Source organism: Candoia aspera, chromosome 1, assembly GCF_035149785.1.
Source record: "Candoia aspera isolate rCanAsp1 chromosome 1, rCanAsp1.hap2, whole genome shotgun sequence".
Classification (NCBI taxonomy): Eukaryota; Metazoa; Chordata; class Lepidosauria; order Squamata; family Boidae; genus Candoia; species Candoia aspera.
Genome location: NC_086153.1, coordinates 50,545,659 through 50,572,565, shown reverse-complemented (window position 1 = coordinate 50,572,565; position 26,907 = coordinate 50,545,659). Strand labels below are relative to the sequence as shown.

General features: G+C 41.1%; 1 protein-coding gene across 1 annotated transcript in view; it reads right to left on the bottom strand.

Annotated features, from left to right (window-relative positions):
- Nucleotides 1-26,907, bottom strand: part of TGFB2 (transforming growth factor beta 2) — a 96,409-nt gene that overhangs the window by 12,153 nt on the left and 57,349 nt on the right. Inside the window, exon 2 of the mRNA XM_063303671.1 lies at nucleotides 13,704-13,867. Coding sequence (XP_063159741.1) covers nucleotides 13,704-13,867 — 164 coding nt within the window. The remainder of the gene's footprint in view (nucleotides 1-13,703; nucleotides 13,868-26,907) is intronic.

The following is a 26,907-nucleotide window of genomic DNA, read 5'->3' as shown; positions in this document are numbered from 1 at the left end:
ATGCTAGAGCTGGATGTCCACTACAGTCCAGTGGGTTAGAGACTCACACTGATGACATGCCCAAGAGAAAAACTGAAATCTGTCTCAAACACAAGCTACATCTTCTGCAGTCTGCTTTTTCCAAACTTTCCTAGAATATTTTAGCTTTCTTCTCACCCAGTAAATATGACACAGCCATTTCATTATGCAAAATGTGATTTGATATATTCAAAATCTTTTCGGTTTACAGGATTTTCCCTTACCCCCATCTCACAAAAGCATGACAAAAAGCAAAATATTTTGGAAATAAATATATTTTTTTTATTTTATTTTTCACTATGAGGGGGCCAGAGTGAAAAAAATTGGAGGAGACAGCATTTCTCCCTTTGAGGATAAAATGAAGAGGGCCATACAGGGTCCCTTTAACTTCGCAGAGGAAAGATGATTTGACAATATAATAAATATACTAAATGTTACATAGTAAGTATATAACATAATAAATATAATAAACAGACCCTTCTGCATCTTAGTATGCCTGGATATTAAGCGGTGGCATTAGTGCAGATGCCTGCTTCTTTGCTTGCTTGCTTGAAAGTGATTGATGTTGTTGGCTGTTTGCTGAAAAGTGTTCCCATGAATAACTTTTGACAGCAGGGTTTTTGGCAACTTCAGCCACCTGCTAAATACTGCAGGTCAAGTTCTTCCTTCAGTTGGACTTCCTTAAAGCTATGCGGCTGCAAAGGGAAATAGTCCTGCAGAAACGGAAGCCAACTGGGGTCTTTCTTTTGGCTGCAACCAGCTTTGTATCTGGCAGGCACTGAGAACAGAGTGTGGACCTTAACAAGCTATTGTACGAGGTACAGCACTCTTGCCAAAATACAAAAGGTACGTATGACTTGCCAAATGTTTTAAAGCCGATAGTTCTGTGATCTGCTTCCTGTGATCCTGCCAAGCACGTTCATCACGCAAGATTACAAATAACAAGTACATGTGGCACACAAATTTAACCAGCTTACGGCTTGTATGGATGTACACAACTACAGTGGATATTAATTGTTCATACTACCGTAACAGTCTCTTACCAGCGGCTTCAATTTCCCCTATTTGTACTTCATCATGGTGAAAACTGGCATAGTTTAAAAATGAAAGTTTCTAGCCTTCGTGTTTGTGAGAAAAACATTTGAATGTATTCAGGGGCTCTAAGGAAAAGCTACCATGGGCCTGCACAACTATCATTTCTCTGGTGCTTTCATCTTTATTTCTTCTTGGTATTGCTAGAAGCACCACACCTTAGTGTCTGTAATCTCTTCAGCTTACATAAGGATAAAACAGTGCTCTAAGTTTGTCTTTCTTCCCGGGCCAAATATATTTTATCAAAAAGTCACCTTTGCCAAGATTTTTTTCTGCTAGAGGTTAAAATGTATTAAGCTGTGAAAATACTGAAAATGTAATTTATTTTTGACTTGCTTCAGAAATGACGACTCTGGATACTGTGTATTTCTATGCATCCATCTGCAGCCGTGTAAAGAACTGAAGAAAAGTGCACAGTAAGTGTGCAATTAGCTTTTTGATTTTTTAAAAAATGGGATGGACTACAACTTAAGACTGTAGCTGCTTGCATAAGCTGGTTTTGTGCTTCAGGACTGAGTGGGAAACGCAGGTAATGATACTTCCCACCATGAAGCTGCCATATTACACCAGACTTCCTTCAGTGTACTCACTTGCACTAGCAGATTCCCATAGGGGAAAATCAGTTGATAGTTGTTTTCTATTAATCATGTTCTAAAATAATTTAAGGGGATTGAATTATTTAAAGGGACTGAAACTGGGGCAGAAGAATTTTATTATAAAGGTATCGTTCTCCATCTTACTAGTCAGCCAAAAAAGTACCCTTAGAGATAGAAGATGTTTTATCATCTTGCCATCCTTTCTGTCTTATTCACTTTATAATAGGGGCTGTCAAAATAATGGATAATTCATGGCAAATCAAACCCCTTCTTGACTATCACTTGCCTGAGGCATGTTAGGTTCGATTAAAAACCTAACTAAAGATAAAACTAAAGCAAGTTGTTCCTATGGATGCTGACTTATGGAGGTCTTCCTGTTCATAGGCAAAAAAAAGGTACCTCTTGGACTTTTCAAAATCCTATATAGTTTTCCTTGAAGTCACATATGCTATTTACTTTCATTGAGAGTGGATGTGGTTTTGTGGGGGGGCTGGATCTGGGGATTTTCCATCTTTAGTTTTGGACGGGATTGTACTCCTCCATTCAAGAGTGGTACACAATCTGAGGGTTGTCTTAAACACATAGCTCTGGCTCAAAGAGCATGTGGCAGCTGTGACCAAGAGGTCCTTTGCACAACTTTATCTGGTGTGCCTGTTGTGCCTGTTCCTGGATCATACGGCCCTCTAGACTGGCACTAATGCCTTAGTCATCTCACAGTTGGACTACTGTCATGCTTTTACATGGAGCTAACCTTGAAGACCACTTGGAAGCTGCAGCTGGTCCAGAATGCAGCAGCCCAAGCAGTGTTGGGCATGCCTCAGTATGCCTCTATGACACCACTACTTCTCGAGTTGCACTGGTTGCCATTAGGCTTCCAGATGCAATTCAAGGTGTTGACCATCACCTATAAAGCTTTTCATGGCATAGGATCAGGTTCTTTGAGGGACCTCCTATCTCCCATGGTTTCTGCACATCTGGTAAGATCAGAGAGAATCAGTGCACTAATTAAACAATGCCATCTATTAGAACCCAGGAGACATGTCTTCTTTGTTGCAGCACCTGCTGTCTGGAATGTTTTCCTTCTCCTTTCCCATATGGTATGGTACATTCCATTCCTTCCAGAAGCTTATCAGATACCCAGGAATGCTAAAGAGTACCAGTAAAACCCAGAATTTTGGCTCCGTTCTTCATGATGCTTGATGTGCTACCAAAACATGACATTGTTTCCAAAGGAAATCATTTGAACCCATTCTTGTTTTATAGTCTGTAGCTAATAAACTACCATGACAACAATACTGCCACAACCATTCAAAATAAGGGATAGGATGTTTTGCCCTGCTCTGCTCTTTGCTCATCTCAATGTTTATTTCTTTTTCAAATGCCTATTTGTAAACTAAAAATGGGTCAAAGCCTTATTTTTCTAAGCAAGAAGCCTCTTAATAAAATAAAGATGTGATGAAATCAGCAAAAGTGCTACTGAGGATATGTGTTCAAAGACATTTCCATAACATTCAACCTTTTATCTGATTAAATTCCAGTAAATCCTGGATTTGGCACCAATTTTTATAAGCAAAAGAAGAGTCACTGGATGTTTGAGCTTGTTTAATCATTTTATTTCCTCCCCGCCCCCCCTTTTGAATTAGTTTTATCTGTCAATTAGAATTACTGGGGATCTGGAGAAAAAGCTGGAAAGTTATTGATGCATGGACAGAAACAACAGCAAAACTTCATTGGCAATTTAGGCAAATGATGGCCTGTTATACTGAGCCAGAAAGTATTAGTTACCAGTTTTAATTTTTGTTTATATTCATATATATAAACTGAAGACATCTATAACTTAACCGCAAATTACTAATTTGGGGAAAACATTAAATTGAAGAGATCTGTCAATAATCTAAAAAGAAACTGGGATAACCATTGTTATTAGAGGAAATTACAGAGGCAATCCAATCTATGAAATTGGGGAAAGCCCCTGTTTTTGATGGCTTTCCAACTAAATGGTACAGTACAGAACTTCTATAGTAGTGGCACTGCAGCTCTAGAGAATTCTGGATGAAGCAGATTATCTAGACCCCTTTCAGTCAGGTTTCAGGCCCGGTTATGGGACGGAAACAGCATTGGTTGCACTTATGGATGATCTCTGGCGGGAGCGGGATGGAGGCAGTGAATCCATCCTTGCTTTTCTTGAATTCTCAGCAGCTTTTGATACCATCGACCATGGTATCCTTCTGGACCAACTCAGGGATTTGGGGGCAGGTGATGTGGTTTTGTGCTGGTTCGCCTCCTTCCTGTCATGAGTAAGGATGGCGAGCAGGGGGCTCCCATCCAGACTGTTAAGCGCATGCGTAGCACTGAGGAATTGGTCAGCCATTCAAAGAGACACAGATCGGGACCGCCTTAACCTTCGGGGTTTATATGTCTGGGTTTTTCCCATGCTTCTTCAGTTTGTTAGGATTCCTGTTATGTACTAGCAATAAACATTAGAGACCAGTTCCTTGTCTCAGCGTGTTTCCTGGCTGTTAGGACACTTCCTCCAGGATCGGTCTCAGTCGGTGTTAATAGGGAGTGAGAGATCCACCCTGCAGCCCCTACTTTGTGGGGTTCCGCAGGGCTCAGTTCTCTCTCAGCTCCTTTTTAATATCTACATGAAACCACTGGGCGCAATCAACCATCACCACAGGATGAGGTATCATCAATATGTGGATGATACTCAATTATACATCTCCATCCTGGGTGAAGTAAGTTATGCCATGACCACCCTCTCCGAGTGTCTGGGGCTGTGGGGGCTTGGATGGGGAACAACAAGCTTTGGCTGAACCCTGGTAAGATGGAGTGGCTGTGGGTTAATGGCCCCTCGGTTCCCAGGAAGTTGCCATCTTTAGTTCCGGATGGGGTTGCACTGCCCCAGACAGATCTGGTGCATAACTTTGGGCCCTTCTGGATTCACGACTCCTGCTTGAAGAGCAGGTGGCAGTCATGGCCAGGAGGGCCTTTGCGCAACTCTGTGTTGTGCTCCAGTTATGCCCTTTCCTGGAACTAGAGGCTCTTCGAACTCATGCCCTGATTATTTCCCATATAAACTACTGTAATGCATTCTACATGGGGCTACCCTTGAAGAGCATCCAGAAGCTACAACTGGTCCAGAATGCAGCCACGCGGGTAATTCTAGGTGCCCCAAGGGCGGCATGTGTAACACCTTTACTGCGTGAGCTGCACTGGGTGCCAGTTTGCTTCTGGGTCCAATTCAAGGTGTTGGTTATGACCTTTAAAGCCCTTCATGGCACAGGGCCAGGCTACCCGAGGGACCGTCTCATCCCCATCATATCAACCCATCCCACCCAGGCATGCAGAGAGGGCATGCTGAGGATCCCATCTGTTAAAGAGTTCCATGTGGTGGGGTCGCAGAAGTGTGCCTTCTCTGCAGTATGTTGCTGGTCCCATCAATTACACAATGCTATTTCATGGGATCTCAGAGCCATGTCTTCTCAGTCACTAACCCTACTCTTTGGAACGCCATGCCCCCAGAGACTTGTCTGGCCCCAACCTTGCCATCCTTGAGAAAAGCTGTCAAAACCTGGTGTCATGATCCCAGATCAAACATTCCCAGAACATCTGATCTGACCCGCATGCATGAATGAAGTCAACACGTGTCAAGACTTGCAAGTTGATAGAAGTGGGAGGGGGGACAAGCCAGGAGTGTGAAAGTATCTTGTTTAGGCTATCTTTGGCATCCAAGGTCAAGCTGCTGAGCCGTTGGAGACATCTGCACAGAACTGAACGAACTGGCACGAGAAGGGGGGCTGCATACCGAAGGAGGGGAGGGGGTTGACTTCATTGGGCTGTTTAACTTGGAGAAAGCACGGGATCTTCTATTCACAACTTTTTCACTGTACTGTACATTACACTCCATTAAAGAGATTTCTACTTTAACCATGTATGAATCAAATTTAATGGTAAGCTAAGTAGGGCAGTCATCACATAAAGTTGCAAATCATCAGTCCGACTCTGCATGTAAAATTTAATGGGGACCCCCAGCAATTGTCTTTTTTCATGACTAATGTGGGAGCCTACATGAAAGAGTTTGGGGACACCTTCCCCACAGAATACTCTAAAGTGAATTTTGTGGGGTCCAGGCTGAAGGGATCAGCAGCGAACTGGCTGGTGCAGTTGCACGATGCAGCAGCTCCTGAACTCCGCAGTTTGGATGATTTCATGACAGCACTGAGAGAACGTTCCAAGTTGTTATTGGTCAAGATTTTGTACCTATCCTTGAATTGCCTCTCTCCCCACCAGATCAGTGCTCTGCCACAGACTGGTACAAAAAGGTTGCCTCGGTTTGGCTGGTCATCCAACAAGCCCTAACCAATGCTCAGAACACTTATAAAAAATTTGCTGATCCCAAGCACTCTCCTGAATGGCCTCTAAAGATTGGAGATAAAGTTTATCTCTCCACCAAATTCCTCTGTTCACCTCAACCATCGAAAAAATTAGGACCAAAATTTATAGGACCCTTTCCTATCACAAAAATCATTCATCCTGTCATTGTGCAACTGCAACTTCGGCATAATTTAAGAAGGATTCACTTGTTTTCCATTGCAGCCTTTTGAAGCCACTTCGTGAATCACCACAATGGCACCCAGCATCCCCTACACTGACTCCTATCATGATTGACAACGGACAGCATTTTGAAGTTCAGGACATTTTGGATTCTCACAGGCATTGTGGTTCATTACAGTACCTAGTTTGCTTGAAACCTTTTCCTGATAATGAATGGGTTTCCAGTCAGCATGTTAATGCACCTCTTCTGCTTAAAAGATTCCATACTAAATACCCCAACAAGCCTGCCCCTTAGTTAGCTCATCTCCATTTCCCTTAATCACATTAGCCCTTTTTCTTCTTTTTACTAATTATGTTTCAGGGTTTTTTTTTCAGGTGGATGGTATGTCATGCTCCCAGGTCAAATGTTCCCAGAACATCTGATCTGACCCGCATGCATGCATGATGTCAACACGTGTGAAGACTTGCAAGTTGATAGAAGTGGGAGGGGGGACAAGCCAGGAGTGTGAAAGTATCTTGTTTAGGCTATCTTTGGCATCCAAGGTCAAGCTGCTGAGCTGTTGGAGACATCTGCACGGAACTGAACAAACTGGCACGAGAAGGGGGGCTGCATACCGAAGGAGGGGAGAGGGTTGACTTCATTGGGCTATTTAACTTGGAGAAAGCACGGGATCTTCTATTCACAACTTTTTCACTGTACTACACACTACACTCCATTAAAGAGATTTCTACTTTAACCACATATGAATCGAATTTAATGGTAAGCTGAGTAGGGCAGTCATCACACCCAGCTTTTGAAACAGGCCAGATGATATGGTGGTTTGTGATCCTGACTGCTGGAGGATGGATGTTTGGTATTTAAGTGTATTTTTCTCCCCAATGCGGTGTGTTTATCTATGTGGTTTCACATTGTATTTTTATACTGGTTTACTTTGTATACTGCCTGGAGTTTTTGGATTTGGCAATCTATAAATCTAAATCAATAACAAAAATAAGTTATAGTGAAAACCCATTAAGGCTGGACCTTAATGTTAAGTATTCGTCTCAGGGCCTTACTTTAGAGAAATTGGCCAGATAACTAAAAAAAAAATACAGATTAAAAAAAAAAAAACTTAGCATAGATTACTTGGAAATGCAAAGATTTACAGTATACCAGATTGGTGCTCCTGGCTTCAGTGGAACTGATCAGCCTTAAATCTGAGCAAGTTGATTTAACTGGATTACATATGAAGTTGCAAGTGAATTAAAGCTGGGTAAAAAGAGCTCGTTGACAGCGAGCAGTTAGAAACAAAATAAAACAAGCTCCTGGCTTGAACTCCATGGAACACAAAACAGCATCAACTGAAACAAGACAAAATGAGGTCAGATGGGGTCACTGAGGATGAAAAAGACTCCACCCAGGACTCTGTCATAATTTTTAGAAAGTAAGGCTGAAAACTTGTGCTTGATTTATTTGAGAATAAGTTGCACTGTGCTGAACTGGATTCATTTCTAAGAAAGCATACACAGGACAAAGCTGAAACACTCTAATGATAAACATGTTTATATATCTTAGAATCAGTAGGACACACTGAGTAAAAATGCATATAGACCCAGCCCTTATGAATGTCAATGGATGTTATATCCCAAGTGTATTTATTAATGTTTAGCCCTAAATCTCATTGTGTTATCATTATGGCAACAGGAGCAGCAGAAGAAGGAGCATACATTGCTTATTTAATTCAAGGATCATTCCAGTAAGTTATGTTCTCCTTGCCCTGGTAAAGTAAGAAAGCTGACATCTTGTCTGTTGTAGCTTCAGGATTTTGATTTTCACCCACAGCAGATCCACAATTTAATTAAAACAGGGAGCATCCAGTCCCCTAAAGGCTTAGGGGCAGCCTCCAGGCAGTTGCAAAAGGTATGTTGTTTATTCATTTAGTCGCTTCCGACTCTTCATGACTTCATGGACCAGCCCACGCCAGAGCGTCCTGTCGGTCGTCAACACCCCCAGCTCCCCCAGGGACGAGTCTGTTACCTCTAGAATATCATCCATCCATCTTGCCCTTGGTCAGCCCCTCTTCCTTTTGCCCTCCACTCTCCCTAGCATCAGCATCTTCTCCAGGGTGTCCTGTCTTCTCATTATGTGGCCAAAGTATTTCAGTTTTGCCTTTAATATTCCCTCAAGTGAGCAGTCTGGCTTTATTTCCTGGAGGATGGACTGGTTTGACCTTCTTGCAGTCCAAGGCACTATCAGAATTTTCCTCCAACACCACAGTCCCAAAGCATCGATCTTCCTTCTCTCAGCCTTCCTTATGGTCCAGCTCTCACAGCCATATGTTACTACGGGGAACAGCATTGCTTTAACTATGCGGACCTTTGTTGTCAGTGTGATGTCTCTACTCTTAACTATTTTATCGAGATTTGTCATTGCTCTTCTCCCAAGGATTAAGCATCTTCTGATTTCCTGATTGCAGTCAGCATCTGCAGTAATCTTCGCACCTAGAAATACAAAGTCTTTCACTGCCTCTATGTTTTCTCCCTCTATTTGCCAGTTATCAATCAGGCTGGTTGCCATAATCTTGGTTTTTTTGAGGTTTAGCTGCAAGCCAGCTTTTGCACTTTCTTCTTTCACCTTCATCATAAGGCTCCTCAGTTCCTCTTTGCTTTCAGCCATCAAACTGGTATCATCTGCATATCTGAGATTGTTAATGTTTCTTCCAGCAATTTTAACTCCAGCCTTGGATTCCTCAAGCCCAGCATGTCGCATGATGTGTTCTGCGTACAAGTTGAATAGGTAGGGTGAGAGTATACAACCCTGCCGTACTGCTTTCCCAATCTTAAACCATCTTTGTTCTTGATCATAGCCATTTTGGCCTGGAATTTACCTCCGATGTTTCTAATTTTCTGGAAGAGGTCTCTTGTCCTTCCTATTCTATTGTCTTCTTCCACTTCTGCACATTGCTTGTTTAAAAATAATTCCTTATCTCTTCTGGCTAACCTCTGGAATTTTGCATTTAATTGGGCATATCTCCCCCTATCACTGTTGCCTTTTGCTTTCCTTCTTTCTTGGGCTACTTCTAGTGTCTCAGCAGACAGCCATTTTGCCTTCTTGGTTTTCTCTTTCTTTGGGATGTATTTTGTTGCCGCCTCCTGATCAATGTTGTGAACTTCTGTCCATAGTTCTTCTGGGACCATATCTACTAAGTCCAGTCCCTTAAATCGATTCTTCACCTCCACTGCATATACCTTAGGAATATTAGTGAGCTCATATCTAGCTGATCTGTGGGTCTTCCCTAATCTCTTGAGTCTGATCCTAAATTGTGCAAGAAGAAGTTCGTGATCTGAACTAGAGTCAGCTCCAGGTCTTGTTTTTACCGACTGTATAGATGTCCGCCACCTTTGGCTGCAAAGGATGTAGTCAATCTGATTTCGGTGTCCATCTGGTGAGGTCCATGTATAAAGCCATCTCTTAGGTTGTTGGAAGAGAGTGTTTGTTATGCAGAGTGAGTTGTCTTGGAAGAATTCTATCAGCCTATGTCCTGCTTCGTTTTGTTCTCCCTGGCCATGCTTACCTGTAATTCCAGGTGTCATTTGACTGCCCACCTTAGCATTCCAGTCTCCCGTGATGAAAATAACATCTCTTTTAGGCATGTTGTCCAGTAGGTGTTGCAGATCCTCATAGAACTGCTTTACTTCAGCTTCTTCAGCATCTGTGGTTGGGGCATATATTTGGATCACTGTGATGTTAGATGGCTTGCCCTGAATTCGAATTGAGATCATTCTATCATTTTTTGGATTGTATCCAAGCACTGCTTTAGCCACTTGACTATTAATTATGAAGGCTACTCCATTTCTTCTGTGGTCCTCTTGTCCACAGTAGTAGATCTGGTGGTCATTTGATGTGAAGTGGCTCATTCCAGTCCATTTCAGTTCACTGATGCCCAAAATGTCTATCTTTAATCTTGACATCTCACCAATAACCACATCCAATTTGCCCTGGCTCATAGATCTTACATTCCAGGTTCCAATGGTGTGTTGATCCTTAGAACATCGGATTCGCCGTTCACCACCAGCACCGTCGGCCGCTAGCCGTCCTTTCGGCTTTGAGCTAGCTGCGTCATCACGTCTGGGGCTAGTTGAACTCATCCTCTGTTCCTCCCCAGTAGCATTTTGACCATCTTCCGACCTGGGGGGTCTCATCTTCCGATGGTATACCGACGTATCTCTGGTTGTACTGATCCATTTAGTTTTCACGGCAATACTGGGGTGGGTTGCCATTACCTTCCCCAGGGATTGCATTTAGTCTGACCTCTCTCTCATGACCTTCCCATCTTGGGTGGCCCTTCACGGTTTAGCTCATGGCATCATTGAGGTGCTCAAGCTCCAGCACCACGACAAGATAATGATCCTTTGCTGAAGTGCAAAAGGTATAACAGATTTGTAATTTTTAACATAACAAAAGGCAACAATTATCAAACAGATTAATGCAGAGCAATTATTTTATCTATTTGTAATTTTAATTCAGTGTAAATGAAATGAAACCAGATTTACTTTTTGTCCTTGCCGCATTCCCTATTTTTTGAAATGAGGTCTGCGACATGGCTTTTGGGTTGGAAAACTTCTCCCTGACCCACACAGCAATTTTTCAATATCATGCCAAATGGAAATGAGAAATATGTAAATAAATGATGTGATTTAGAATTGCAGCCATTTAATTGAACTACATAAATTAAAATGAATGTTTGTGCTTTATGTATCTGACAGATACCAAACCATCACAATTCCACAACTGCATGATTATATACACCAATGAAGTACCTTGACTATACACTTTACTACATATATTTCTACACAATTGTTACAAATAACAAAATCGCATTGCTTTAACAAAATACCCAGTGCATACATAGCTAAGTAGTTTCAGCTCTCCCAATACCACCAGTTTAACTCCAGCATGAATCCATACTAGCATGGAACTCCCTTTTCAATGTTTCCAAGTGATAGTTACCTTACTGGTGACTTGGGCATATACCACTCCACACAGGCAACACAATTCCTATTGCTGGGAATAACTTTATGGAATCTTCAACTTTCAGTGTCATACTGCACAGATTTTCAGCGGGATGGTAAAGACTAACATCCCCATCTGCAGCGATAATGACAGAGGATACTTCCACCATCAGCAATTCTGGCTCTCCATCAAAATGTATCTCGGCTAAATCTGATTGTTCATATCCCAGTCTCTCAGTCACACTTTTTTCTAAATTTCATCAGCAGCCTCGCATATGATTTAAGATTACTTAGGTTTTTTCAGAGACTGTAATAATAGGAGTTTATAATGCAACATTAATGATTTCTGGTCAAAGTGAATCAACAACTGTAGTACTGAATGGACTCCAGGTATCTACCAAAAAATTCCTGGTGCCTATACTGTACAGCAGTACAATTCCCTTGGGACTCAGTGGAAATGTCAACTACTTTTAGCTACAACCCAGTATAAACTTACTTGTAAGCCCCACTGAAACCAGTGTGATTTATTTCTGAATATAAACATGTGTAGGATATATCAGTCTGGTACAGGTAGTCTTCACTTACTGACAGGCCGCTTAAAGGCCGTTTGAACTTACAATGGTACCACAAAAGTAGATTTCTGACTGGGGCCTGAAATTACGACCCTCACAAGGCCTCCGCGATCATGTGACTTGGATTCGGCCTTCACGGAAGTGCTGGTCATTTTGGATCACATGACCACTCTTAGGCACCAGGAAGTCCTCCAGGCTGGATTTCTAAGGCAGCAGGCCTGGTGATACGGTTGCACTACTTCCTGTGATTTAGTAGCCGGCAGAGGGAGCCATGTGTGTGCCTTAGAGTAAGTACTTTTTCCATACCGTACAGGAAAGGTAAGTACTTTTTCCATACAATACTGTTTTGATTTAGGCTTGCCTTTAATTTTTTCCCAGTTTTTGTTTAACTTAAGTAGAGATTTGCATGGTGGCATGCATCTTCCATCCTCTGCCTGTCTAATTTTTAATTACATTTAACAATACTGAATGATGGTTAACTTTTTTTTTTAAAAGTAGTTTTATAAAAATCAGATTTATATACAGTACTGTACAATAATAAAAACTGCAGACTTTACTACAGCAGGAAAAAAGTTACAGTACTGTACAGTACCTTTAGACCTGTTTAGTCCTGTACTGTAGAACAAAGATTCCAATGAATCCAATGAAGACCTTACAGTAAAAGTTTTTAATAATCAACCAGTAATATTAGCTGAAAATAACAGTAATATTAACTGAAAATAATACTACTGTAGCCACAGAAGCATTTCCATAGTCACATTTTGGTGGAAAACATATGACTATCACACTCTGACCCCCGAAATACTGCAAAGTAACTCCTGGTTCGCTTAGCAACCGCACCGTTTGCTTAACAACCGAAGGAAACCACAAGCCCCGATCTTGAATCAGTTAATGACCACTGTGACTCGCTTAACAACTGCATAAAAAAAGGTTGTAAAAACGAGTCTGTCTCACTTAACGGTTATGACTTACAACTGAAAATCTGGGCTCAATTGCGGTCATTAAGTGAAGACTACCTGTATACCTGTCACTTAAGAAACAAATCTAAAAAAGAGGGATCAGAAGCAAGAGATGCAATTATAATAATTCAGTACAGGTTGTCCTCACTTAACAACCACAATTGAGACTGGAATTTTGGTTGCTAAGCAAAGTGGTCATTAAGCGAAACTGACCCAATTTTACATCCTTTTTTGCAGCAGTTAAGTGGATCACTGTGGGCATTAAGCGAACCATGTGGTCATTAAGTGAATCACATGATTTCCCACTGATTTTGCTTGCCAGAAGCCAGCCAGGAAGGTAAAAAATGGTGATCACGTGACCATGGGACGCTGCAATGATCATAAATATGAACTGGTTGCCAAGCACCCAAATCATGATCATGTGACTGCAGGGATGCTGCAATGGTCATAAGTATGAGAACTGGTTGTAAGTCAGTTTTTTCATCACCATTGTACATCTGAATCATGACTGAACGAATGGTTGTTAAGTGAGGACTACCTGTAGAGTAAATCTGTCTTTGGATATGTAGTTTAAAGTGGATTTCAATCAGCTTCTAATAAACTGCAAATGCAAAAGTACCTTAATTCATATATGCCATTAAAATGCAGACATTTAAATATAATGTATGTTTAAGTTAACTTTATACCATTTTTATTGGTTTTTCTTTCTACAATCAGGGAACTGTAAATTTGGTGAGGGAGTGAGATTTCTCTGTTACAGAGCCTTAGATCTCTTCTCATAAACTACTTTTCCCAGAGTTTCCTAAGAAGAGAGAATGAACATTATTAATTATTTAACCCTATAGTATCTAGATGTGCTCTAGAAAGATGTCACATATTAAGAAAAAGTATAAGAACAGCAATCATCAAAGCTTTACCTGATATAGTTCTATCCGTTGTTCCGATACACGAGCTTTTGGATTCTGTAAGCGGAAGACTCTAAATTCCGCCTTCACTAGGTTGGAAGCATTTTTCTCCATCGCTGAGACATCAAACCTCACTCTTCTAAAGTATGGGTTCTGATGGCTTGTTGAGATGAAATCTGCAAGCAGTTAGCGTAATGGTTTAAAATTATAAATATATTGCTGTTTTACAGGCTGCAACATAAGACAGACTCAAGAAACAGTGACGGAAATATCTGTAAGATGATTCAACTTCCAGCAACCAACTTTGATATAATTACTATTTAACTGGATAAACAAACATATGTGTGTGGTTATAGAAACAGCAGATCAATAGTTATCAGAAAAAACATTGCCTTGAAGCTTTCTTTCAGGGCATGCATTTACCCCTATTCTTTGAAAGCAACAGTGGATTATAAATTGGAACACACTTACAGCAGCTATAGTTTCAAAAATGATCCATATAGTTCCATACTGGAACTAAAAGCCAGTAGCTATTAGTTTGCAATGGCCATTTCAAACAGGAAAGCCCAGCCTCCCTTAGTTAGCCCTAAAATGGGCTGGGATTCCATCGACCAGAATTCCCAGCCACACTTAGCATTAGCAATCCCATTTGCATTAGAGTTAACTGTAAGTGGGAGAATTTATGCACAGCATCCCCCTGGAGATCTGCATGTGCACTAGTTGCACAAATCTTCTGAGAACCTGGCTTTGTCCCCAGGCCTGGGGTTATGGTAATTGTCAGGCCTCTGCTAGTTTCTCTTCTAGGGAGTTGGATTGTTTTTCCAGATGTACATGTCTTTTTCTTCATTTTATCGTTTCTTATTTTTGTGATGTAAGCCACCCACAGTGGTTTGGGAGTTGGGTGGGTTCTAAACCCAATAAAATAAATGTATTGGCAAACAAAGCAATAAAGAAATAAGATGCTTGCCTGCAGTCCACCAGCAGGAGTGATGTGGCAAGTGAGAGCAGGTATCCCAGCTGATTTGGTGGGGATGGCTGGAGCAACACAAGCTCACAAACATTTCCAGTTTCTCTTTCTTTTGTAATTAACCACAAGTACATGGTACCCACTACGTGTGGGTTGGAGGAAGGCTAATCATTCCCCTCTTTTGCTTTGCTTTTAAACATTAATCCCATGTGCATTTGCGGGAATGGTTGTGCTTTTTGGCTACCTCGACTACCTGCTTGGGCAGCCCCTTGGAATACTAACCACAGCACTGGGCAATTTGCTGCACCAGCCAATGAGTTGTAAGCCAATAACAAACCTTGGCCTCACATTCGGCAATTAGCTGCCCACAGAATAACTATTTCTAAACCACGTGTGCATGTTCACGTGCAGCCTAGCTCAGCAAACCATGCTGTGGTTATCGTGTGGCAGGAATGTGCCAACCGAGGCAGCAATGTGTACTTCAAAATCATCACAGCCTACATTCACCACAGCTTTCACCACTTGAAAAGTGGTAAACCATCCCTGAATAACACTTTCAGATCTGAAAAGGAGTCAAGAAAAAGGATGCATCTCAGCCACAGCCACACCCACTGAATAGTCTTTCAAAATAAAAATATAAATAACCTTAGATGTAAAAGCAGGTCCAGCATATTGATACCCACTGTTTGCAAACAGAGGTTCCCAGATTCACTTTCAGTGTCTGCGGTTTGCAAAGATATCAGACAGCAGAGCCGAAAAGCCCCAGCATTTAGCTGGAAATACTGGGGCCTAGACAGAGCAATGTAGCTTTTCAACATCATATTCTTTGAAGCTGTTTTGTAGCATTCACTTGCACATCTTATTTTACACCTCTGCTTACTATATAACAAATTTAGAATTAGCCAATAAATTTCCTTAGCATAACAATAAACATCACAAAGTTCCCACATCTGATATTGAGCTTTTCAAGATAAACACATAAATTACCAGCAATGAGTGTTTAAGAGATACATATACTTAGTGTCTGCAATCAGAAAAAAAATGCTGCCAAGTAAATAGCATATTTATACAAAGACTGAAATAATAAATTATTAAAGTACCATGAACTACATAATTAGCAACATAATTATCATGTCAGTTAATAATGATACATTAAATTTCACTAGATTGGCAAACTTCCATGGTTGAAATGGAAAACCTTAAGATTATCAGAAAGTTGCAGATCATCTCCATGTATTTTCAATTACTAAGCAGAAAATAACAATCATTCAAAGAAAAGACATTTATTGGAATAACGAATCAATTACTTGATCCATAGCCAGGTAGTGTTCAAGTGATTTCTGTACTGCATTCTGGTTGATGAACTTATCCATTAAAGTGTCAAAAAGATATTTGTGTAGCAAAGTCACTCTCTGCTAAGAATGTACTAAAGGGATTAGGCTCTGCTTGTGCTGCGAGATCTCTTAGGAAATGGGCAATGTTGGCTGGGGACAGGGACAATTTAATTTCATGTCTGGAGAACTACTGACTGGGGAAAATTGTCTAAACGCCTTTTATCTTTATAAAGTGAACTCATATACTTACTGACAGAAATAAATTTCTAGGCTATATTTTGCCATTTTCCTAAAAAGGTCCAAAAGCTGAGGGTTAGTATGTATTAGATGAGTATAAACCAGTGTTTTTTTTAAACTTGGCAACTTTAAAATGTGTGGGCTTCAGCTTCCAGAGTTCCCCATGCTGGCTGGGGAATTCTGGGAGTTGAAGCCCACACATCTTAAAGTTGCCAAATTTGAAAAACACTGGTATAAACAAATTCAAGCAGGGATGATTATACTCCTTCCATTGGGAATTAGAGTTTTTCCTTTACCTACTCAGCGGTTCCTGAGTAGGTCATCACTCAATAGGTAATCATCAGAAGGTAATGTCATCCAGTAGGTAATGTCACTCAGTAGGTCATCATCACCCAAAGAAAGACAGAATCCTATTGGATTTTGTAAGTCCTTGTCTTTAAGGTTAGAACTGAAAGGTCAGGTGGGTACTACCACATCCACAAGGTTAACAACTGACTTCATCCAAAAGCTGAGCTAATCATTTCAGCCCACTGAGACAGCCAGAGCTGAAAAACTTAAATTTCTATAAAATAGACTGTGCAATTGAACTGAGAATTGTCTCTGGTTACAGGATCATCCAGTTCCAGGTTATAATTCTGTATACTTTGTAGAAATCATATTTGATATTATATTATCATTCACAATGTAAATTATACTCTCTGAACTAAAATTGTGGACTTTTTGTATGATGTAAATGCGAACCAACCCTCTTACAACATTTGGCAGCTAAACTGGTGAGAATCCAAACATGCACCTTTTCTCAAGAGAAAACAGTTTTCTTATGTGGCAGGCCCAAATAATTGTAATGCCAAAGGAGCCTTCTGCATACAGGCAACATTTGGGAACGACTGCTCTCCACCCTCGTAGTGGGTAAGATGTAAGAACCAAGAGGGGCTTTAAAAGTGATTTTGATGCTGGTTATAGCCAGATATTTTTCTCCGTCATTACCGTTCAGACTCGACTGCAAACAGCCTGCAGGCCAAATCCAGCCCACACCTGTTTTTATATAGCCATAAGTTAAGAATGGACAGGCAGGTGGGTGGGCAGATCACCAGGCCTGAGCCTCAGCCAAGCTCCTAGAGCAAGGGGCAGAGTTGAGGGCCAGGGGCAGTGGCAGGGCATCCTGGGCAGTCACAGCCTATCAGCAGCCTCCTTGCTGCACTCCTTGGTCTGCTGCCCCCACAGAGGCAGAGGGAGGTGGATCTGGTCCTTTTCAAACAAAGTTTGCCAACCCTTGTTCTATATCCCAGAAGTAGAGTCATTTGTCTCCTAATTTTACCATGAAGGGACCCACTGAAACAGCCCCTTCCTTTTCATTTACGATATACTGTAAAGTGCCACATTCACAGAAGTCTGAGAAACCTTGAGAAATTTTCCCCATTTCACAGGAATAACCATAGATGAGAGTCTGCTCTGTTTCAGTTACAAGAGCAGCTTTTTTTCTTTTCTTCTCTAGAGAGCAGAAGCATCAAACTTTCTTTGATATGCTGTCCTAAATGAGTGGAACTAATTCAATATGTTTCCTGTTGCAGGGAGACATAAACAACTTTTCTCATTTGGGAAAAGGCAGACTATCCAGGACTGCCTTTACTGATTTGCTCACCCTCTCCCGTTCACATGTGCTTACAGAAACAGGAAAAGCTGAGAGAAATCAAACCATTCCAGTGAAAGTGGGTAATAAATGTTCCCAAGATTTATGATTTATTTCTCTCTCTCTCTCTCTTGTATTCGTTAGACTTTTGGCAGGCTCCCCTCCTTTTCTCCACACATCCCCTTTTCTCATACTTTGCTGTTCCTTATTTACAGCAACCACAAGCAGGGCTTTGATGCTGTGTGTGAATGTGTGTGTACGCAAATATTTATAAGAGTCACTTGATTGTGATTAAAAGTTTTTGTAATGCCCTGGCTCCCTTCCCTAAACCTCTGTCTTGTAGGTCTGCATAAAGTTATTTAAGTTTCAGCTGATAACATAAATTAATTAAAGCAAAACTAAAAGCACAATGAGCACAAACCAGTCCCTTCTGCTCGAGATAAAACTGTTCTTCCAGGCCTGTTTAGAGCTTCCTCCCTGAACCACATATGGGCTTCGATCCAGAACTGTCTCCTCCCTGTTATGAAATGTGATAACTGATAGATCTGCATGGAAAGCAAACCCAAAGGAAGCAGTTATTAATCTGCCGCCATGTGACTTTCTGGCAAGATCCACCCGTTGCTGCCCAGCGTGCAAAGATCCCAGGCTTTCTGCCTATTCCCAAAAACAAACGCACATGGCATCCAGTTGGAACCTCAAGGTACGCCTAAGTACTGCCCTCCCTCACTCCTATCCTCTTGTGATTCTGATGTGAAAATGCCATAGGAGGAAAGTTGTTTTACAGTGACCTAAAATCAGGAGTCCAGTAGCACCTTTTCCAACAAATTTTATTAAGGCATGAGCACTCCTGAGCTGCAGCTCACTTCATCAAATACACTGAGTGGCTGGACTGATGCAGGATTTAAATCGCAGAAACTGTCAACAAATGCAATGAGGGTTAACTGATAAGGTACTTGCAATCTCCCTCACCTGTAACCTGCATCTGCATAAGCAACCTATCTTTCCCTCCCTCCCCCCACCTTCCCCAATTTAAAATTTAAATTAAGTTAAAATTAAGTTCCTGATGTGAATATATGGGCACAGATGATAAATGCTGGGTAAGGTGCAATACAAAGGGAGTTAAGCAAATAAACAAACACATATCCTAAGAGCAGATTAATATCAAATAAGTGCCATTATTCCAATGACCATTTGAGGAGCAAGGGTTGGAAAAGCTGCAGGATGCAAGCTTTTAAAGCTTTCTTTTCTTCCATCATTTTTCCACTTCAAATTTTCCTCCAAAGTGGTCCTCCCCCCGCTCCCAATCTGAGTGTTTGCTATCTGTAAAATTTATATATCTATAAGGTAGGACTAGACTGAAGTGTGAAATGGGTTAAACCAAATCCCTCCCCCCTTTCCCAAAGCTAGTGATCTTTAGAGGTTGTTCAGAATAAAGATTTTGGGGTTATGATGAGCAGTTAAATGAAGGTTTCGGCTCATTATAAAAGGCATTGGGGGTTCTTTTTGGAATAAGCTGTCAGGAGCCATGTGGCTGCCTGAATGTGCTGAAAAGGTTATGTGCAGCTATTTTCAGCTTCTTTCAAGCCTTTGGAATGACTGAGATTAAGTATCATGGCCTCATCTGTGGAGGACTCCTGAGAGGAACAAGACAGATCAAGTGATTCCACTGAACCATCTGTATCAGTTAAACAAGACTTCAGCATAGTACCTGAGTCAGAATAATTTTCCATTAGTCTGAGAGCAGATTTAAAAATGCAGCCATACAGCCTAGGTGAACAGTAATGCCACTGGGTTGAATATTGGAAGTATCTCAATGGACCCTTGCAAGGGAGAAGATCTTGGGAATGGAGGTCTACCCAACAGAAGACTATCATGCCTGGAGATCCTTGCAACTAAATCAGGCCTAAAGAGCAGTAGCTGAGCTACTGAAAGGCAAATCAATAACCCTAATAACCATGTACCAGACCAGGTTTAATTAGTTCCATCTGAGTTCCATGAGTTCCATCCATAGGGGTAACTACAGCCACTAGTATTTATTTATCGAATTTGTCACCACCCATCTCCTCCCACTGGAGAGACTCTGGGCAGTTACAACAAAATAATAAAAATAAATAAATATATAATAAAATTCCAGTATAAAAGTGCACTATAAAACAATTACACATAGCTACTAAATATAAATAAAGTCCAGATGGCTGTGATCTCATTCAGTCCTTGCATAGGAGGGGCACTTCAATGCACTAGCCAACCCCAAGTATGACTATATAAAGCTTTATACTTTATATAAAGTATAAAGCTTGTGAACTACATCTTCTTGTACCTGGGCTTCTTGAAAGGTTGCTCTGTAGTTCTTTGTTACCTAGACTCTGACTTTCACTCTCCCCCTCATTCCCTAGAACTTTGATATCTTTACTGATTACTCTTTTGTATAGCTCTCTGTGAATAACTCTTTTTGGAACTAAACTTTGGTTATTACAACTATGCCTTTGCCATTCCTAGTCTGTGACCTAAGATAGGACTGAAGAATGCAGCTTATAGAAAGTATAACCATTAGTAATATCTGGTGAATGGTAAAGGCTATATGATGCCATCATAGTAGAGAAGCAAAGATATTTCAGAGTGAAGACAACTGGCTTTATCTGTCACAAACGTTTTAAAACTTGTGCCTTTTAAAAACCCATGTGACTAGAGGAGAAAGTAGAACAGAACAAGTAATAGTAAATGATAAATAGTGTAACAATCAACCACTTTCAGCAATCTTTAAAATTATTGTCTCACTCTAGCTAGTGTGCTGCAGCTCCTTCTTAATGTGTGAGCAATCATGGCCTCCGGAGGACTAGATGTCTATGCTTCCCTCCAGTAAAATTGGGAGTGATATCTACAGATATAATTCTGTGTATCACATCTCCTCCCTCACAGGAGCAACAAGTATCTACATCACAATCATATTAAATGACTGCATTTTCAAAAACAGTTGCTTGGTTAAAAATGACTGCTCCCTGTTTCATATGACATATTCAGCATATCTACAGGTATTTTAAAGAGCTTTGTAAAAAAAAAAGTGTTACACAATATGCTAAGTTGGTTCTTTAAGTAGGCATATGAAGGACAATCAAATCATACCAAAATAAGGAGAGAAATATCTGAGCAGGAGCTGAAAGACATGAGTGAGACTGGTAATAGTACTTAAAATTATGAAAATAGAGGGAAAAAGACATAGTTCTGAAATGATGACAGGAGTTGGCTATTATACACAGGAATGAATGAAGTTTAAATTCTTTCACATGTGTCTGCATGTGAAAATTGTCCCAGGAACTGCTGATGTAATTTCCATCACATTTCAAAGTAGCTTCTCTGTCACTGGGCATTAAGCAGATAATCACTTCTTCCACAATGTTCCTGGCAATGTCCATATCAACAATCTGAAAAATACTGATCCCTAGTAAATGACTTGAAATATGAGAGGGACTTTACTCATTAAAAGATTGGCTGATGGATAGGCAACCTATGTTCATTACCCACAAGTTTCAAGTAACTTCTCTAGTTTATTGCTACTTAACAACTGAAACTGACTTGATCAGGGGAAAGTGTTGTAATGAAGCCACATAAGGCTGGCAGCCTTACCAATGGACTATACATGGATATACACTCCAGGCTAAAATGTAATAAAGCAAACTTAAGCTTCAGAGATACCCATAGAAAAAAGACAATACTTCCTATTGACTTTCTATGGGGCAGAACACCCCAGGAGTATCACAAGTAACTTGTTACCTTTATTAAAACAAGGCTTGCACAGGCATTGTGGAAGCACTGCCAAAACTCACTCTGGGCTTTGCTCATTTTGTCTGAGCAATCCTGTTAATAGGTAATTGTTTGACAACAAAAATCTGAGAACCTCTGAAAGTGACTTCTTGTCCAGTCCTAACACCAATGAAATTACTTGTTTTATACAGTACATGGAGGGGAAAGGAGGTGTAATACAAATTTATTTATCATTTTAGGGGACACAGTATTGCAGAGTTTGAGAACCACTACTTTAGAAGATTTGGGGGTATGGAGACACAACCCTAAGGTCTGAACTGGCCCTCAAGGTAGAAAAGTTTCAGATCATTTGACCCCCTTTGGTTTTTGGTTCTGTGGTCGGTCAGCTGCATTCTTTTTGTTTGACATATGTTGTTTTAATTTTAATTGTAGGTCACCCAGAGTTGCTGTGGAGTCAGGTGGCCTTGAAACTGAAATATAAATAAATGAAAATAATTGCATATAACTAGCACATAACCATTTATTTATTAAATACATTTATGGTTGCCCATCTTAACCAATGTAACTCTGGAAGATGAACAAAAAGATAAAAACACCCTAAAGAAACAAGAACCTTTAAAAAAAAAAGCCAAGGCCACCTTAAACATTTCTCTGACAGAATAAACAAGCACATCTATGCCAGTTCTGCTAACACCCAGCCCCAATACCTGGTGGAAAAAGCCAGGTCCTCAAGACCTTCTGGAAGGCCAATGGGATCAGGGCCATCTGAATCTGGGGGAGGGGGGGAATTGTTCCATAAGGAAGATACCACAATAGAGAAGTTGTGCCTCCTGGGTTGCCCAGGTGATACTATTTCACAGAGAGGTCCTGGCGCATGCTTACCCCATTGGATCTAGTGGGATGAGCAGAAACCACTGGAGATAAGTGGGTCTGCAAATTACCTGGCCTCATGCCATACAGAGTTTTAAAGGTGACAGTCAGCACCTTGAATTGTTCCAGGAATCCTTCTGGGAGCCAATACAGCTCACTCAGAAGTCATGTTACACAGGCATTACCATGGTGCACCAAATCTGCATATGCTATTGCATTCTGGACCAACTGAATGCTCTTCAAGGGCAGCCTCATGTAGAACACCTTGTAGTAGCCCAGCCAGGAAGTGACTATGGAAAGGTGACCATGAGCAGTGCCTTCTGATTTAGAAATGTGTGCAGCTGCACCCAAGATAGATTGGCGCAAAGGCCACAGCTGCTCCTTGAGCAGAAGCCATGTGTCAAGGAGGATCTTGGGGGAGCCATGTGCCTGGGGTGTTATCCATCCAGAGTTAATGATGGAAGAACAATGCTACAACCCAGCCTGAAACACAATTGGAACAGACAACAGACAAATAGGCGATCAGGTAAGAGATAAAATTGAGATAGTGGTTTATCTCATATCTGCTCTTCTACATCTGTACATACACAGAAATAGCTGCTATCCTTTTGATGCTTATCCATGAGGCACCATCAGTATGCATGGAAATGTATGTCATTTCCCTCTTTACCATAATCTGCTTCACTTGGCAGCATCACCATCTTTTCTGAAACATTATCAGGGGAGGATCAGAAAAGAGAAAGTCCACATCCACTTGACCTGCTGCAGGTATATAAATCTGGAATCCTAAGTGGAGCTGAGACTAAACACAGAACAAACATTCTGAGGAACAAATTTACTGATTCTGCTACCTTATCTTCTCTGGGGCTCTGCAACCATTTGAAAAGGATTTGAGTGCAAGCGAGGCACTCTTCCATAATGTGTTAAAGCAGCCATATTCCCTGGAAGGCTCCAGTAGATGTTTTGAAGGTGCTTCCTCTTGTCTGTATGTGCCTGTGACAACATATCTACTGCGACTGCCAGCAATGCCAAGTGGCAGTGCCTATGCACACGCCTTCAAAGCAAATACTGCTATTTTAACACTTTGAGGAGGGATGCTTTCCATGCCCCAGTGGGCTTTGAAAAGCACTCTTCTCAAATGCTTTGCACAAACCTCAATTCACAGTATTAGCCTCAACCACATTTTCCAGTGGGGGGAAAAAAACCGACTAATTTCAGTTTAGGGGGGAAGGGATGACAATTAAATAAACTCTTTGCTTTGTATTATTGCTAATACAGAATGTTGAAAGAGCCAAAATCCGTTCAGCTAAGAACAGATTCATTATGAAATGAAACACTTAAAAGGACCAAAGAAAGTGGAATTTTGCATGATTAAGAAAACCTTTTAAATGAGAATTCACAAATACAGACATTGATAGATTTGTATGCCAGGTCTGATTTTTCTCATTTCAGAAGTGGGAAGTTGTCTGCAGTTTTCTCCCGAAAAACCATGTTTCTTTTCCCCAAGTTATCCATCTTCTAGGACTTGTCATTCTTCACCCCTGTGCTAGACTATGATATTTGCCATGAGAGTAATGGATACCATTACATTTTAGGGATTACAGGATGATTAATGAAGTTCTATGTCCCTGGCCAGTGAACACAGAGTGCATCTGAAACCAAGCAATCACTGTTGGTGGCACTGTGACAGAATGCCGCATTGGCTCAGTATGGCCCGCAGTGAAATGCTTTTGCTTTCTTCAAAACAATCATGGAATCCTTTCCAGGTTTTGAAGCTGCTCCCAGTTCAAAATTCAGAATTCTAGCCATGCCATGCCATTCCCACAAAGGGACAGTATTAAAGGGAAGATTTAATCAACTTTCTTCTTTCCATTTCAACTACTCTGCAAAATAGCCAGAACGGCTGGAATTGTGGGAGTTGTAGTCCTAGTATATTTGGAGAGAACCAAAGGGGGAGGCTAGACTAATCAAAGTTAAATAATTTGGGGGCTGCAATCCCATGCTCATTTTAAACAGTTCTACACAGATCTATTCACATATTACCACTGAATTCAATGAGATGCATTCTCAGAAAGACAGACAGACAGACAGACAGAGAGAGTCTAAAATACCAAAAGTGATAACTGAATAAATATGTCAGAACTGGGATGATCCCTGTTAAAATCACCATTCAGTATGAAACTCAGTAGGTCAGTCAAATTCTTAGCACAACCTCTTGCATAGGGCTGTTTTACTGTACAGATACACTCAGGTTTTGTTAATGCCTGAGCAAATTAATGGGCTGGTACTGAATTACCTCCAGGTATTGGTGCTGTGGTGGATTCCAGTGCTGCTGCTGGTTCCCAGGGAGGGAACACATTCCAGGCAGTTAAGAGTCTTCGCAGCCCAGCCTCTGTTGCTGGGAAGGTTAAGGGGTTCAGGGTAGCTCCACCCTAGAGCCCTTCTAGGTTATTTCCCATTAGGTCAGTTGAGTAACTTTAGTCTGGAAAGATTCTGTCTATATGGTGAGAACAATAAATAACTAGAGTTGGAGATATCGGCTCAGTGTGGTTCTTGGCCTGGTTCCTGACAGGTGCTGAGGGACTTCAGTCTCCATGGCCTGGGGCTAGGACTGACTTAGGATTTCATGGCCTCCATGAGTTTGTGCCAGGTGATTTCTGGATCAACTCATAAAAGTGGCCATACCCTGGATTCAGGAGCTGTTGGCATATTATCAGATGGAAGAGGAATTTCTGCTTATCCATTGCTATGGTTGGATCACTCTCTACTCACCATGAGTCCTGTGAACACAACTGACACATGCAGGGATGGAGGACTAGTTGGATGGTCTGCCCTAAAAGGCAGGTAGTTTCTTGCAGGCACTAGGGGATTTTCCCAGCAACCTGACCATGAGCATAGTTGATCTCTGGAACTCAGAGACAGTGAGGACGATGGATGTGGCCTCTCCCTAGTTGTCAACCTGAGGGACACTAAGAGTCAAATAATGAAAGGTAAAAAATGAATATAATGAAACAGGAGTATCAACTCTTCAAAATGTCATTAAGATGACTTGCACCCTCCTGAACAGGTGCAGGGAGGAAAATCCATGACCACTTCGCAAAATGTTTGCAGATAAAATCACTCATATTTGCGCTGACTTAAATGCCTTGTAACATATGTTGTAGTGGTAACATATGAGTGCCAAAAAGCTGCATCCCAATGCATCTTTGTATGAACCTGATTTTACTATCCCATTTCTCACTTGTGAAGCCAGTTAGGAGAACTTGCATAAGTTGGGTGCAGATAATATTTGCATTAGTTTAATATTGCTTGACTGACAAAAAAGGTCCGCATAGTTAAAGCAATGGTATTCCCAGTAGTAACATATGGCTGCGAGAGCTGGACCATAAGGAAGGCTGAGGGAAGGAAGATAGGTGCTTTTGCTGTGGTGTTGGAGGAAAATTCTGAGAGTGCCTTGGACTGCAAGAAGATCAAACCAGTCCATACTCCAGGAAATAAAGCCAGACTGCTCACCTGAGGGAATGATATTAAAGGCAAAACTGAAGTTCTTTGGCCACATAATGAGAAGACCCTGGAGAAGATGCTAATGCTAGGGAGAGTGGAAGGCAAAAGGAGGAGGGGCCGACCAAGGGCAAGATGGATGGATGATATTCTAGAGGTGACGGACTCATTCCTGGGGGAGCTGGTGGTGGTGACGACCGACAGGAAGCTCTGGCGTGGGCTGGTCCATGAAGTCACGAAGAGTTGGAAGCGACTGAACGAATAAACAACAACAATATTGCTTGGATACAAAATAAAACATCCCTTTGTTGTCTTCAGATGTGGTGGTTATGCCTATGCTTGGTTATGCCAAGTGCACTGGGGGGTTGGGATAATTTAAAAGGAAGATCCATCATCCCTAGTTGAAAACAATTGTTCTACTTTTTAATTAAAAGAAACCAATTATTCTATCTCTGGATGACCTAAAAATCTGCTTTCCTGGTGGTACTAAATCTGGGCTTCAACTGAAGTATCCTTCAAGCATCAGGACAAGCAGATTATATTTGATGCCCAATATTACACATCTATGACTTAAAAGGAGCTCAGTTGGGATGTTCAGAGAACGAAGTTGAGTTCATGGCAACTGAAACAGGAGAGATTATTTCTAGCCCAATTCGTCCCCTCCATATTCTCCTCTGATGTTTCAGATAAGCAACAAAAGTCCTTCAGCTTTTGCTGAAACATCTGAAAAAGCCAAAGTCCCTTCCAAAGCACCATCAAAATTGCATCTTTGGCTTGAAGATAATGTCTCCTGTATCACCACTGAAATAAAATATGCCAGTAAATGTGTGTTGTTTTTGGAAAATTCTCAGGTATGCACTTCAGTATTCTGCTTACATTGGATTTTTTTTAAAAAAGGAAATATATCCAGAACAC